Below are 16891 nucleotides of genomic sequence, written 5' to 3' on the forward strand. Positions count from 1 at the left end.
GTCATGAATGGAATAGAATATAGCGAGAGACAGAAAAAAGTGGAGATCGATAGGGGAGGCCTAAGGGACAAGATGCACTATATGACTGGCTACTTAAATACCTTAATAATATTAAATAGTGATAAACTAAAAGAAAAAAACTGGCTGAGTTTGTTGAGGGCTCTTCTCGGACTAAGGCACTTTGGGACTATAATTTTAAGGTTTCGACTAATTATTATCAATATTATCTAATAATATTACCTGACGTTTCGTAAGTGGTTGTAAAGTATGCCTAATTGAAATAAATGAATTTTTACTTTGACTTTTACTTTATTAGAAACAGAGATATAAGCCATTAGAGTTGTAAAAACGCCGTTACAGAATAACTTTACTGTAGTAGACGGTAGTTTTTCACCAGGAGGTGAATTTTCTAGTTCCGTCTAGCAGTAAGTAATAGCCCTAATATAAAAAAGAAAGGTTTCTTAACATGAACATTGAACAATTACAATTAAACTCGTTTAAACGAAATTTATTCCAGGAATAAAGACAACCGTGCTAATTACTATTTATTGCATCTGGTAGTACAATTATTTCTTTAGTAGTATTGCTTTAATTACGAGAATTTTCTTAATCGGGGTAAAGCTTACGAACTTGTTTTGTCTTTCTTATAGTTAATCATGTTCATGATTTAGTTTTGCTTGAATGTTTAAATTGCAGCACAAAAAAAAATGAAAATTTATGTATAATCTTGAGTATAGTGAGTAAGTAGCACTATATTTGTAGCGTCTGCTGCCTCAACTAACAATAATAAAAGTATCAAAACACGTCTCAATTGTTTAGCACAAACTTTAAAAAGGTACTTGCTCAGCATTGTGATGCATGAACCAAGCAAATGATGGAACATTTTTTATTGGTACAGAAAAAAGCTCATCTAGAAAAACTGTTTAATTCTGAGAAATAGAAGAAATATTAACACGTGAGTGAATATGTGCAATGAATGAAATATAAATGTAAATGTTGTTCTTATTTCTGATCATTACGGAATTATGAACGAAGATTGATGATTATTTGTGATGAGAAAAAGATATCTTTGATGTTTTTTTTAAATAAATACACGCAAAGAAATAAAATACATGGAGGTTGGACGCAAAAAGCTAGCAAAAATAAATGTCATTCGACTTCGTATAAATTCGCCGCTAAGCGAAAATAAGGGTCATAAATATTATGCGAAAATAAAGGGCGAATATTTAAAAATCTGCGAACGCTTCGCTCCGTAATGTTATCTATTGCGCGGAGCGACCATAAAATACTCGTCACAAATTGAAATTTAGTGAAATGGATGCGAGGGTTTAAGCTACTTTGTTTTCTAGCTTTGAAGCCTGACTTAGAAGTCACAACTTCAGAACTTTAAACAACTAATACCATAGGCGTTTATTATTTTATTAGAAGTTGGTCCAAAATTGCAGTGCCGATGGAGGTCGGGAAACCAAGTTGCTGGAATGGCCACACCGGAAAGCGTCCAGCAGTGAATGTCCATCGGCTAATAATGATGACATTGGTTAAAGCCGTGACTCCGACGAAGACAGTAGATGCAAAATGCTGCGGAGAAAATAAAATAATTTGCATTGACATCTTAAAGATGGCAAGTGAAGAGATGGAGGCTAAGATTTTAATGCTGCAAATACAAATTATGATTACTGTCATTATAAATTTAAATATCTAAATAAAGCAATTAAAAGCAAGCTAAAATTTAAATGTGAGAAACAGCAGCGCTATGATGAAATTGGTTAAAACCTTGTTTAAGACGAACAGACAGAAGCTGCAACACGCTGTGAATTAAAAAAAAACAGTTTGCATTGGAAGAATTAAAAAAAAACAGTTTGCATTGGGATCCAAAAGATGGCAAGTGAAGAGATGGAGGCTAACATTTTAATGATCCAAATACAAATTATGATTACTGTCATTATAAATTTCAAGACCTAAATAAAGCAATTATAAGCGAGCTAAAATTAAACGTGAGAACCAGCAGCGCTATGATGAAATTGCTTAAAACCTTGTTTAAGACGAACAGACAGAAGCTGCAACACGCTGTGAAGAATTAAAAAAAAACAGTTTTCATTAGGATCCAAAAGATGGCAATTGAAGAGATGGAGGCTAACGTTTTAATGATGCAAATACAAATTATGATTACTGTCATTATAAATTTGAAGACCTAAATAAAGCAATTAAAAGCGAGCTAAAATTTAAACGTGAGAACCAGCTATTATAGAGAACATTGAATTAAATTAATATCAACAAAAAAAGATTGCTCGAGTACCGAGTAATTGCTCGACTCTGTTAATACTATATACCTGTTCATAATGGGCTGTTACTCAAGATTAACTTCAATAAATCGAGTCTCACCATAATGCCCGTGATTTATCTAAACGACATCTCATTCCACGTCAACATACTGTAATCTATCGCGCCTCACTCGGATATCGTGACAGTTTGATCGACTTGTTTAAATGTGACGCGAAACCTTGGAGCTATTCAAATGCTTTGGTAGATGTATCTTGTAATCTAAACAACTTATCGCTTTATTAGCACTCTTGTGGTTATGTGGTAAGATTTTATACTTCGTATGTTGTCAGTCAATGCTGCTATGGATACTTTTAGAGTAACGATCTATATACCTAAAAGCTGTGCAGTAGTCGATCTGTGTGCCTAGTGGGATTTTTCAATGTTTTCATACTGTTACTATGGCGATAACGTATACGCAAATTTATATGGAATTGAAACAGTTGTGCAGTAGTGCCCCTAGATGGCGCTGTTTCAATCCCTTAGAAATTCGCGTTTACGTTTACGTGATCGTCACAGTATCAAACTGCCACTAGGCCTTCAGATCACGCCGGAAAAGCAAATTGGAATACTTCACGAATATGACCTAAATTGATTTTTAACTTTAGAAACGACCAGGTGATTGAGTGAGTATCTGTACCATTTAATAGAATCAAAAATAAGTGTTATGTGTATATTGTGTACTCCAGAAAATCTGAAGTCACTGATGTAGCACAACAAGTCGCAAAACTTAAGCTTTTAATGGATGGGACAGATAGTTAGTTCTCAGAGCCAATTGACATTGGATCCCAATAATTAACCCCATATCTTGGAGAGCACGATAAAATAATGATTACGAACATCACATAGTGACTAAACAATCAAACATTAGCATTCTATAACCAAAAGCTTTAAAGCAGATCTACCTGCTAAATCATTGCTTGTATAGCTTGCATTGGACCACTCTAAATTGTCTATTTGCCGTTAATGATTCTAAAATACATAACACGTACCATCAAGCGTGATTATAAATACGAGTATTACGTAATTAGCTAAGTTAACGAGAGTGCAACTTAGACTAATTAGATAAGGCCTGCCTCGCAAGACAGTATTTTTCTGTCAAAGTATATGATCAACGATCTTATGCGATTATAAACACTGTCTCTATAGAATCGATGTTTCATAGTTTACAATAGTGTCCGTCGTTTAAAAACCTTCGTAAAAATACCTTTTTATGTACTTGAATCGTGTAAAAAACGAACAAAAGCTGCTAGTTTAGTATAATATATGTATGAAATCTAAGCTCGTTTTCCTTAGAAAATGGCAGAAAATTTTGTTTGTGAATTTGGGTGCGATACTAGTCCTTATGTATTTAGTCTGAGGAGTGCAATAACGTCTGGGAAACTCTCAACAAACTCCGACGGGTAGAAAATACAATTTTCTATACAAACAAAACTAATTGAGATCCAATATTATAACTTTATTAACGTTAATAGCCAAATCATAGTAACTGTTCTATTGAAATTGAATTGAGAATGCCAATATTCATGATTTCATGAATTTCGAAATGAGGTCACGCAGAGATTAATATTAATAGTACAATAATTAGGTAATTCGTTTAACACCAATATATCGATTACCTTGCAACTCTGCCTAAAAATGTGCATGCCTATTAAACGCAGAACATATTTTTAGGCGAACAAACCAAACAAAACTTTTGACCAAGCAAAAAAATATTATGAGAGTTCTTTTTGACGATAAAATATACGACGACACTTCTATATTCAATTTCAGTGAACTGTGCTGTACTTTAACCGTTTTAACTTTTACAATATTTTATTTGACTCTGTTAGTATGTTGTATGGAAAACTTGAAAACTAAATAGAACCTTGTCCTAACGTTCGATTTGAAGACGCCCTACTTGATATCCTTAGTAACAGTGCTATAATATATGATACCAAAAAGCTAGACTACATTCCACTGTACAATATATCATCTTTACATAACCGACGTCCCGCTATTTCAACCACATAGTTCCCGTTCCCGTAAGAATAGTGGAATAAAATATAGCCTATGACACTCACAAATAACGTAGATTTCTAGGACCTAGTAAAGGTATTTTCAAAATTGGTTCAGTACATCCAGCACAAGCTTTACCTCTTTACAATATTATTATAGATTAACTGAATGTCTAAGGTGGGAAATTTTCAATTTTATCTACATACCGAATTATAGATTTCTACTTTACTTTCCCAAGCTGTAGCGCCACTTTTTAGCTTGTCAAATTCAAATTTAAATTCAAAATTCATTTATTTCAATTACTTACTTTAAAAGCACTTTTGAAAAGATTATGTCATATTTAATTCAATCTAATGGTGGTAATAATAGTCGAAAACATAAAATTAAAGTTACGAGGGTTCCAAATGCGCCTTGGTCCGAGAAGAGCTCACAACAATGTCAGTGCGTGAATTTTAATTCATCTCTATCACGATACTATAGTTAGAAAAAGAAGAGAAAGAGACAAATTTGAAAACTCACATAGGCGTTATAAAAACCTCGGTACAGAATAGGAATTTTCTTTTGATTGCATCTAGATTCGATAACTTCTTACATTACACTAACTTGGCACGTAATAAGCCTTTGTTAGTAAAACAATAAAACAATCGTCCTTTTGTAATATTTGCCAAAACAAATAACATCTACTATTAATGTATTCAGTTATAAAACCTAATCAATCGATCGAATCCAGTGGTTAGTCTGGCTTCGATCGAGTCTGGGTTCGAATTCTGAGTCATGGAATAAGATATTTTCAGTAAAAAATCTTAACAACTAATATTCGGCTCACTGCAGAGTACGAGTCTCCCCTCAGAATGAGATGGGTTAGGCTAATAGTCCACCACTACCATCCACATTGGACTAGCAATGTGGTTTAGCGGATTTCACACACATACAGAATTAAGAAAATTTTCAGGTATACAGGTTTACCCACGATGTTTTACCTTCACCGTTTGAGACACGTGGTCTTTAATGTTTTAAACGCACATAACTGAAAAGTTAGAGGTGCATGCCCCAGACCGGATTCGAACCTACGATCTCCGAATCGAAGGCAGATGTAGAAGGTAGAGGTGGCATATCCACTAGGCTATCACGTCTCTGTAAATAAATAATTTATTATAATTGCTACAAATTATTTAAAGAGTTAGACTTGTATATGAGAGAAATCTTGTACCTATGCGATATTATATGTATATTCCATGTAATATACTATGCAAAGTCGTTCTAAAGGTACCGACTGTGTCGCACAAAATTATTATCAAGCACATTTACACTCGCAGAGATACTACGAGCCATTTTCTCGATTTCATCCGTACATTTTCGTGGGTTAATTATGTTTGTGTAAATATTTGATGATATTTACGCTACATAATGTTAAGCTGATATAAACACTCCCTAAGTTAATATCTTCTGAAGATGTACTGGGTACATTTGGTAAATATGTTTGAAGTATTCTCAAGTTAAGTTTCAAGTTAACATTCATTTACCTATTTCAATTAGGCTTAGTTCACAAGCACTTTCGAAACGTCAGGTAATATAGGTATAAGTATTATTAGATGATGGTGATAATAATTGATCGAAAACTTAAAATTACGAGGATGTTATAGATGCAAGACGCAAAGTTCGATGAGCCGATGGACGTTGGTGTCTCAAGGTGCTGGAATGGCGACCCCGCACCGAAAAGCGCAGTGTTGGTCGGCCCCCCACTAGGTGGACCGAGGATATCGAGCGGGTTGCAGGGAGCCGCTGGATGCTGGCGGCTCAAAACCGTTGTGCTTGGAGGTCCATGCAGGAAGCTTATGTCCAGCAGTGGACGTCTATCGGCTGGTAAGGTATAAATGTAAAAGTAATTTTGTTTGTTTGTAATGCTTTCACGCCTAAATAATTTTAGCCGACTCAAAGGTGATTACAAAAATAAGAAAACTAATATCGAACAAAGGTTATGATTCACTATCAGGACAACTTAATTAACAAATCAAACTGTAACCAAAACAAGACCCTAGAATGGCAGAGAATGACCTTGAGTGAAGTCACGCACTTCTGACCATTGTGTGTAGGGTTAAAGGATCCTTCGACTGTTAACAAACACTCTCCTTTTCCGCTCAAGTCACTCTCCCCGCCTATCCCAAGTAACCCATAAAAAATTACACAACAAGAGATGTGGACGGCTCGAACGCCACGAGCACACTAAAGCCGTAACGCGGCAATAACAACCAATAAACCGATTATACAAATTATTACCCAAATCGAAATCTACATTATCATCAATACAGTCAAAAGCCAATAAAATGTTTAAAGTAATGTAAGATGAGAAAGACCCAAATAATTGATTTGTAAGTAAAATAATAGAAAAGTTTCACGGACACCTGGCTTTCGAGACGTGCTATTTTCCACCTTGACATTTCATTCCCCGAAAAAGTGGAGCATTTTGAGCTGGCCCCCGATGCGGAATTTTAGCGAAATTGCCACCGCCATGTTTGCTTCCCGCACTTTGTATGACGCGAACAAAACGAGTGACAGTCTAATTAAAATCTGACGTTTTACTGAACCGGCACTGATTTCTGGCTGCAATACGTATTTTAAATATATTTTTTTTAAATGCTAACTTCGGTGATATATAAGAAATGTAAATCGAAATGTTGAAGTCGAGAGAACGAATATTATAGTTTATTTCTTTCAAACACAATTTAAATTTTAGTTTTATTTAAAATCGTATTCGGGTGTTTTATTTTATATCTTTTACTCTAAACGTGTAGAACCTAACCTAGAAGTCTTAAATGTGATAAATAAAAATTGCGGGAACAAACAATACGTTACCCAAATCATCATCATTATCATATGAGCCGATGGACGTCCACTGCAGGACATAGTAGGCCTTTTGTAGGGACTTCCAAACATCACGATACTGAGCTACCTGCATCCAGCGAATCCCTGCGACTCGTTTGATGTCGTCAGTCCACCTGGTTGGGGGTCGACCAACACCTTGGTTACTAGAGCGGGGTCGCCATTCCAGCACTTTGGGACCCCAACGTCCATCGGCTTTTCGAACTATGTGCCCCGCCCATTGCCACTTCAGCTTCGCAACTCGTTGAGCTATGTCGGTGACTTTGGTTCTTCAGCGGATCTCCTAATTTCTGATTCGATCACGCAGAGATACTCCTAACATAGCTCGTTCCATCGCCCGCTGTGTGACTCTGAGCCTTCTTCTGAAGAAGAAGACCCAACCATATAATAGTGTAAATACTGGTAGCTAAATGCACTTGAAAAAACTTTAAATTATTTTGAAATCACAGATAGACACTTCAATTTTATTTATATTTACATGTTTTTTGGCTCAGTTGGAACCATCATACTCATAATAATATTATTCATATGGAAAGTATCAGGCATATTTCTGCAAGAACGATGTGAATAGTTAGTTCGTTAATTAAGTTTGTATGAAGGATATATGAAACTTTGTCGTGCAAAGTTGGCTTTCCAATTAAACTTTACTTTCCAATGTTACGTGTATATTATCTTCGACTTATAAGCTTGTCAAGAATTTAATTATTAAGATATAATTCAAAGCCGGGGTTGGCTTTTCTTTTTTTTTTTAAACATTTTTCTCTAGGCAATTATGCGTCTCTATTATTATCTTGATGATACCCTGCGGTTTTAATCGTGTAGTTCCTGTTCCCGTGGGAATATGTGTATACAATAAAGCCTATAATACTCACAAACAACGCTGTCTATTGCTAAATGGATTTTCAAAATCAAATTAGTAAATCCAGAGATTAACCCCTTTTATCTCATACAATGTACAAACATTACCTATTTATGATATTAGTATCTTAGACAGTAAAATTTAAATTTTTTATATTTTTTTTTCCTTAATATAAAAAAATAAATCAGAATAGGACTATCGTCGCCTGAACCATATACTGTGTTATGTGCATATACTTAATTTAGGTAGCTATTTCTATTTCGTATATTAATTATTCATTTTATGGTTACCCGTACTAACTTAAGAGTTATCTTTTCTTCTGTTTTTTTTTAATTTGCAGTTATACTTAGCTAAGTTCAAGTCACAAACCAAAAATATTTATTTTTAAAGAGGCACCTCCTTAATATTATTACGTACAGAGTTAGGTAGGAAACACCAAATATTAGCATAAACATATTAAGCCCTCGCATATGCATGAGTGTTATTAATCGGGGATGATAGAAATGCTGAGAACATCTAATACGTAACAAGTTTACCTACACGCACGTAGGTAGTAAATTACGTTGTTAATTTAGGATACGATATATAGAAATATGAAATATACTCGTATCTATATATGAATAAAACGCAAATGGTATAAAACTGATTTAAATAGTTTTGGAAAAAAGCCGTCTTATGACCTGCTGCTGTAATTCATCATTATCAACCCATATTCGGCTCACTGCTGAGCTCAAGTCTCCTCTCAGAATCCTTTTGATTAGGCCAATAGTCTGCCAATTTCCGGATTGGCAGACTTCACACACGCAGACAATTAAGAAAATTCTCTGGTATGCAGGTTTCCTTACGATGTTTTCCTTCACCGTTTGAGATACGTGATATTTAATTTCTTAAAATGCACACAACTGAAATTTGGAGGTGCATGCCCCGGATCGGATTCGAACCCACACTCTCTCTCTCTCATTGGCAATTTAAGGGTAATTAATTAATTAACATTAATTACCCTTAAATTGCCAATGTACCAACTATGACACTTATTTTACATATTATGTTTTATGTGTTTTGTAGAAGAACTTTTAGTGCAATGATTATTTTTCTTTCTTTTTTATAATTCGTTTTACTTATAATTGCAATATAACGATTCCATACTATACGAATATACAACATTGTTAAGAAATTACTAAACGGCAAATTATATTTTACTTCCATATATATACCCACCAAAACTAGTTAAATATGGCCGTCACGATATCTAGTTAGGCACAAAGCATGCACTAGCCTAGTTCAAAGAACTTTCCGAAATCAATTTTCTCAAAATGGAAATTCCTCTGTGCCCAATTGCCTTTATTTCACAAAGCCGAGAATTAATGAAATTTTGTTAGTTTTAGTGCAAGCTTTTAGTTGTAGCAATTAAAACATTTAATATCGACATAGTTACGCTTAGGTACTGCATCTTTTACCATAAATGTCAACCACTACTTATCTATCTGTATAAAGATAAATATACTTTATTTGCACACCACAAAGACAAAAACAAGTGAAATAAAAAACAAATTAGGAAGAGATCAGCATACAAAAGGCGGCCTTATCGCTAAGTAGCGATTTCTTCCAGGCAACCTTCGGTTTAGGAAAACTTAAGGACATCAGCAGGTGGCATCTGTATCAGAAACACAAAAATATTAATTTACTTTATTAGTAATACTGGCTATTTTTAGTGCATATATCTGTGTAAAAATGACAAGCGTATCAAAATGTCATCATATGGAAAACAGACAAAGATGCAAATTCATTTTCAAAATGTGTTTTCCTTGCAAATGTGTTATAAAACGTCGTATGACACACGCGCTTTGATAATTACAGCCTCTGCTTCCTTACTGTAGCTCTCGCCAAGGCTCGAGCTGCAATATCGTCTCGGCTGTAATTTTCAACTTACGCATATATCATAATGTACTACTACATGTGAATACGAAAAATTAAAGGCACGGTCCCGCTAAGTTTGCTAATTATGTTAGTACAAAACTTAGTGAGGATATGAACGAAGACGTATGAATCGGAAACTTCGTCGAACCAACTCGTTATCTAACGTTTTTCAATTAAACTTTACTCTACATTCTCGAATAGACCATTTTGTACGATAAACTTCTAATTGTTTTTGTAAACTTACATCTATTCTAACCTGTATCATTCGGCAATATTTTTGGCGTAGCTAGAAAAGCCATGTTTACAACAGAGGGGACATAGGTTCGATTCCCAGCATGTGTAGATTTAGTATTTTATAGTTTTGAATGTTTTTTTTTTTTTTTACTCTTTACAAGTTAGCCCTTGACTACAATCTCACCTGATGGTAAGTGATGATGTAATCTAAGATGGAAGCGGGCTAACTTGTTAGAAGGAGGATGAAAATCCACACTCCTACGGGTTTCTACACGACATCGTACCGGAACGCTAAATCGCTTGGAGGTACGTCTTTGTCGGTAGGGTGGTAACTAGCCACGGACGAAGCCTCCCACCAGCTAGACCTGGATCAATTAAGAAAACCTCAACCGGTCCAGCCGGGGATCGAATCCAGGACCACCGTCATTAAATTCACCGCGCATACCACTGCGCCACGGAGGCCGTCATGTTGGCTCAAGTCTGGTTTGGTGGTCTTCGCCGTAGTTAGTTTTAGGCAACGGTGTTTTTCAACGAAATAGCGTTTAAGTACGTTTTCAAGGTACGTACCTTCGCAGTCATGTCTAAACTACGAATTGAATACAAATATACATTATCCAAATAACATTATATTTGTTAATACTTATTAACGGAATAAATAGCATAAAATCTATAAAAACAGGCATTAAATCTCTTTGTGTTTACGTATGATTCGGTTTTATAGCGAAGCTATAGCGGACTCGACTTCGTCCGCGTGTTCAGTTTTTCACAAATAAGTACCGTGGGAACCATGGATTTTTCCGGGATGAAAAGTAGCTTATGTGTTAATCCAGAGTAATATCTATTTCCATTCCAAATTTCGGCCAAATCGGTCTGCAAGCCGCAGCGTAAATGAGGAATTAACATACTTACACAGACACACACACACACACACACACTCACTGAAACTTACGCATTTATAATATTAGTGTGAAATATACCATATATAATTAGAGTTCTAGGGATGAGTATAGCTTTTTAAAAGCATATAATTGGTTAGCATGAAAATCGAACTTGAAAAAACTCCAACAAGCATAATAAATAGGCATTTAAAGTAATTTGTACTCTGAGATTTGCGTATTTCTATTCTAGGCAGACTAAATCATGGGCCTATTTGCATACATTATCCTAACAGTTAACAGCTATAATTCCATCAGGCGGGCCCCTGACCCCCTTCCAACGTGATAGATCACTTTAACTTTGCAAGTCAAAGTAAATGGTATATTATTGCAACGGAATGTCTTGCTTCCGTTTAATGATAGAAGCTAAATCATAGTTTGCTCAAATGACCAGGATTTATAGGTATAACCAATGATAGTTTTATATTATAGATAGGTTACGTCCCTACAAAATCATCGCAAAAACTGATCCGAATTTAGCGACTCCACTGAGCGCACACATGCACAATTTTGTCTTTAATTCAATTAAATATGTAAGTGTGTGTGCTTTTGGGTTTAGGGGGTCTTTTGGGGTCGGGGGTCTGTTGTAGTTGGGGGTCTTTTGGGGTTGGGGGGGTCTTTTGGGGTCAGGGAGCTTATTGCACTCTCTTTCTTTACGTTGAGACGAATTATCTGGGACTGGGGTCACTCAGCCCCTATTGGTCGACAATATGTCTTTTCCTCTGCACAAGATAATAATATGTCGTTGACGAAGAAACCTAGGAGCTCCACAAATATTCTTAACCGTCTGTGCTTAGTAGATATTATATAGTAGCAGTAGAACGAGACGAGACGAATATCTTAGCATTCCATGGATTCACCGTGCGGGTGCCGGGTCCATCGCGTGGTAGAGAGAAGAACTCCGAGCAGAGTCCTGAACTTGTGACTTGGACGTAGGGTTAAGGAATTCCTTGACGATCGATCAACACTCCCCGTTCTCTGCTTGTGTTGTTCTCCCTGCCTAGCCAAATTTAATAAGATCCTATTAGAGCAGCTTTGGATACTCCTTCTAATATAGAACTAGCTGCACTTCTAGAGAGGCCAAGGTCTTTAAGCAAGTTATAGAGAGATTTTGCTGGTAATCCTCTCGCACCTACTTCTACGGCGTACAGACTAACTACATAGCCATTTTTAGTTAGTTTATTTGTTAGGTCATAATATTTATTCACTTTTATACTGTGGTCCTTCGGAATGTTAGTCTCCCACGGCACAGTAAGCTCTACAAGTACTATTCGCTTAGTTTGTTTGGACAAAAGGAAAATGTCTGGTCTAGACCTCGAAATAGCGACATCCGCTGGGATTTTATAATGTTTCTCATACGTGTCCATTAATAATAATAGTTCGTTTGTTTTCCGTAAAATTGTAAGTTTCCAAGAGTGTTCTGGAATAGTACCACGGACCAAATACTCCATGGGTACAAATAACAAACGTACATACCATGAATTGCCTGTTCGTATTAAGCTGTTGATTTATTCCACGTTAACGATATCTTCACTTAATTTCAAAAGCAATTAGAAACGTACCTGAAACAAAATAAAACAAGAAATAAATAATTAAAACCACAGAGCAATCTAACGCTAAAGAAAAATGTCCCCTTATATTTAAATCCCGCCGTTTGAAATGGTTCTTGGCGAACGACTTGTAAATGAGCAAAAATTAATTACTCTGTGCCCGAATGGCAGTGACGTCAGGAAAAAAAGATAATTGGATGGCACCAAAAGGCATAGATTGATGTCGGACCCTCATTACTTAGAGTTTGTCTATTTTCAAGTAATTTGTTTTCCACAGATACAGGAAACTTTAATTTCCAGAGACAATTGTGTTCTTTTTTAAATACAACTCTCATTATAGTCGTTCAATGTCCTTTTTTTTGGCAATTAACTTTTATTTATCATTCTTTCGTTTTATGGTCGATTGTGTAGAGTACAATCGCTTAGTAAAGTTAAGTTTTGCTTGTGTTTAGGTTTGTGGTTTTACTTTTAACTTAGAACATTCCAACATAGTCAACATTATTTAAAAGACTAGCAGAATCACGCGGTTTCACCCGCGTATTCCATTCCAATGGGAAAACGGAGATAAAATATAGCCTATGCTACTCCCTGATAATGTAGCTTAAATTAAGCTAATTTGAAAAGAATTTTTTAAATCGGTGCAGTAGTTTTTGAGTTCAATTGTTACATACAAAAATACAAATCTTTCCTCTTTGTAATATTAGTGTAGATATTAATTTTTCCAAAAAATGGGCCACTTTGCGGTCTAGTGTAATCTAAACGAACGCATCCACGCGTCGTACATGTTTGTAACATTCATGTTATTACCTAAAACTTTTATGCGTTGCCAAATAAAAGTTTCCTTATGACAGACATACAGTCAGATCAAATACAACGTGATTCTATAAAGGTTTAGGTCTTTAATTTATATACGAGCATGTAACTCGAAGCCTTAAACCGTAGGTTCGAAACCGGTCCGCGGCATGCACCTCCAACTTTTAAGTTATGTGCATTTTAAGAAATTAAATAGATATTACGTGAGATTGATACGTGCTTCAAACGGTGGAGGAAAAACATCGTGAGGAAACCTGCTTTCCTGAGAATTTTCTTTGTATGTAAAGTCTGCCAATCCGCATTGGACTCTCATTATGAGTGGAGACTCGTGGTCAACAGTAAGCCATAGTATATGGGTTGTTAATGATGATATAACCCTAAAATGTACTCTAACACTAGCACTAATCTATCGATTGAGCTTCCGATATCCAACTAGATATAGCTCTGTGAATATACAGCTCAAAGTAATCCGTAAATGGCGCTTTGGTTTCGGAACAAAACACATGCGTGATACGGAGTTAGTGATTTGTGGTTTTGAGGCTTTGACTGCGGTACATTATTGTTTGCCGATGATTATTATCAGACGGAGATAACTTCGTGATACTGTTTGAATCTCATTTAACTTGTATTTACTGTAACATGTCGTGTCGCGAAGCTGAATTGGCAATGGGCGGGGCACATAGTTCGAAGAGCCGATGGACGTTGGTGTCTGGAATGGCGACCCCGCACTATAATGCGCAGTGATGGTCGATCCCCTACCAGGTGGACTGTCAACATCAAGCGAGTCGCAGGGATTTGCTGGATGCGGGTGGCTCAGTATCGTGATGTTTGGAAGTCCTTATATTAATGTTAGAAAAAATATTGTTAGTGCCTATACTGTTATTTATATAATAATAGCTGATGCCGCGCGGTTTCACCCGCTTAGTTCTCGTTCCTGTGAGAATACGAAGATACAATATGACACTCGCAAACAACGTGGCTTTCTAGTAGGTAAATAATTTTCAATTCTGATTGACAGATCTACAGATTACCCATTTGACAAAGTTTACCTCTTTTTTAATATTAGTAAGTAGGTATAGTAACAAAGTTTATTCTAACATTGGAAAAAAAATGTAAGTATATGTAGAACTTATATTTGTGAATACGTTTAGCATATAATTTTAATTTAGATGAGATTGTTTTATTTGAATTTTAAAAATCGCGACTAATACTTATTTTTAATTTCTTTGAATGTAAATAATTGTGATTGTGATCATCGATTCACAATTATTTACATTATACATTATTTACCTACATTATGTTAGGTAATATCAAATAGGTTTATGTATAATTTGATATACAAGATCTAAACGATTTTCGAAAAGCAACCGATAATTAAATCATTCGAATTAATAAACTGTCGTCGTCGTCATCAACCCATATTCGGCTCACTGCTGAGCTCGAGTCTCCTCTCAGAATGAGAGGGGTTAGACCAATAGTCCACCACGCTGGCCCAATGCGGATTGGCAGACTTCACACACGCAGAGAATTAAGATAATTCTCTGGTATGCAGGTTTCCTCACGATGTTTTCCTTCACCGATTGAAACACGTGATATTTAATTTCTTAAAATGCACACAACTGAAAAGTTGGAGGTGCATGCCCCGGACCAGATTCGGACCCACACTCTCCGGAATCGGAGGCAGAGGTCATATCCACCTGGCTATCACGGCCAATAAACTGTATGTAGCAATTTTACTCTAACAGCATAAATATAAATTGGTAAAACGAAAGCACAAATTAAAATAGAAATACCGCATTGCCAACTTAACTTGACGCCCGAAAAAGGCCCGAGCAATACGATTTCATTAATATAAATACGCATATCCATTCCAAACCGCGCAGATAAATAAATAAATGCGACCTCTACGGCGGAAAATGAACCTAAAGTGGAAACAACAAGCTACGGGTAAGGGTTAATTTACCAAAACAAATACTGCGGTTAGCGCGCGCGTAACCTCGTTTCTAACGTGGAGTTGCTTTTGATACAAAGAGATCTTTAGAGGCTGTGAGTTGCTTTACACGATAGCTTCACAACCATAGAGAATATAAGCCGACAGTGCGCCACAGACAATAGAGAATATAATATGTAAGAAGACCACAGACAAAGTTGGTCTTGAAAATTCTTTTACCACTGGAAAGCCACGTTATTTGTGAGTGTCATGAGCATGTCATATTATATCCCCGTATTCCCACAGTAACGGAAAATACGTGGGTGAAACCGCGGGTAGTCTGCTAGTACTTTCTAAAAGTTGCTTTTTATACAAAGAGATCTCTAGAGGCTGAGTTCTTTACATGATGGATTCCCAATCAGAGGGGATATAAGCCGTCAGTGCGCAATAGAGAATAGAGAATATAATATGTAAGAAGACAACAGACAAAGTTGGTCGCTAACATAGGCCCTCTTAGGAAAGCAGATTCATTCAGAAGACTATGGAGCGAGCTATGCTTAAAGTACATCTGCGTTAGAACCAAAATTATCGACATAATAACTCACAAAGCTGACGTGACAAGAGGCGATGTATAGTTCGAAAGCTACCAACGAAAGTTCTACCAACGTTAGGTATCTAACGCGCTGGAATGCCGCGTACTAGAAAGCGCAGTGTTGGTCGACCTCCCACTAGGTGGACCGACAAGATCAAGCGGACTTCAGAGCCGCTGGATGCTGGTGGTTCAAGAGCGTGGTGTTTGGCAGTCCTTTCAAGAGGCCATGTTCAGCAATAGAAGTATATCATCTAATAATGATGACGAATGATGATGATGATGATGATGATGTTGTTGATATAATCACCAGAACTTGTACCCTACTCAGTTTAAGAGATCCCATGACCATATTTTGACTTCATTATCAAACCAACATCATGGTGGCAATTTTTTTTACCTCATAACCTCAGGCTATGCATAATCATCACCATCATCATTACCCATACCCGGCTTACTTTTGAGCACGAGTCTCGAATCAGAGGTGTAAGACCTAATAGCCCATCACGCTGGCCCAATGCGGATAGGCTATTGTCACACACATAAAAGGTACGCAGGTTTCCTTGTGATGTTTTCCTTTACCGTTCAAAAAAACACATTACATAAATATAAATGCTATATGAAATTAGCAGGTAAGAAAATAGAAAAATTTAGTTAATACCGCAAGGACGGTAAATTAGGAGGTAATTTATTAGCATACTTGTAATTTCAGGACTGAAAGCTCTGACAGCTTGATAAATTGGCCTTCAGAATTTTTTTGGGATCAACAATAATTATTAGGTAAAATAATTTATCCTGGCTTATATTCATTTTTTTTTATTCTTTGACAAATTAGTTCATGACAGCGATCTCATCTGTGGCGAAATT

At 36.1% G+C, this 16891-nt stretch overlaps 1 protein-coding gene across 4 annotated transcripts in view; it reads right to left on the reverse strand.

Annotated features, from left to right (window-relative positions):
- LOC112048176 (apoptosis-stimulating of p53 protein 1) overlaps window positions 1–16891 on the reverse strand; it is a 371714-nt gene that overhangs the window by 126345 nt on the left and 228478 nt on the right. Inside the window, exon 1 of one of the 4 annotated variants that reach the window (XM_024085605.2) lies at window positions 12619–12636. The exons of the other annotated variants lie outside the window; for them this stretch is intronic. Within the exon in view, the coding sequence (XP_023941373.1) occupies window positions 12619–12621 (3 nt within the window). The 5' untranslated portion in view covers window positions 12622–12636. Of the gene's footprint in view, window positions 1–12618; window positions 12637–16891 lie in introns of those variants that run through there. 4 annotated transcript variants of the gene reach the window in all.

Source organism: Bicyclus anynana, chromosome 16 (assembly GCF_947172395.1).
Source record: "Bicyclus anynana chromosome 16, ilBicAnyn1.1, whole genome shotgun sequence".
NCBI lineage: Eukaryota > Metazoa > Arthropoda > Insecta > Lepidoptera > Nymphalidae > Bicyclus > Bicyclus anynana.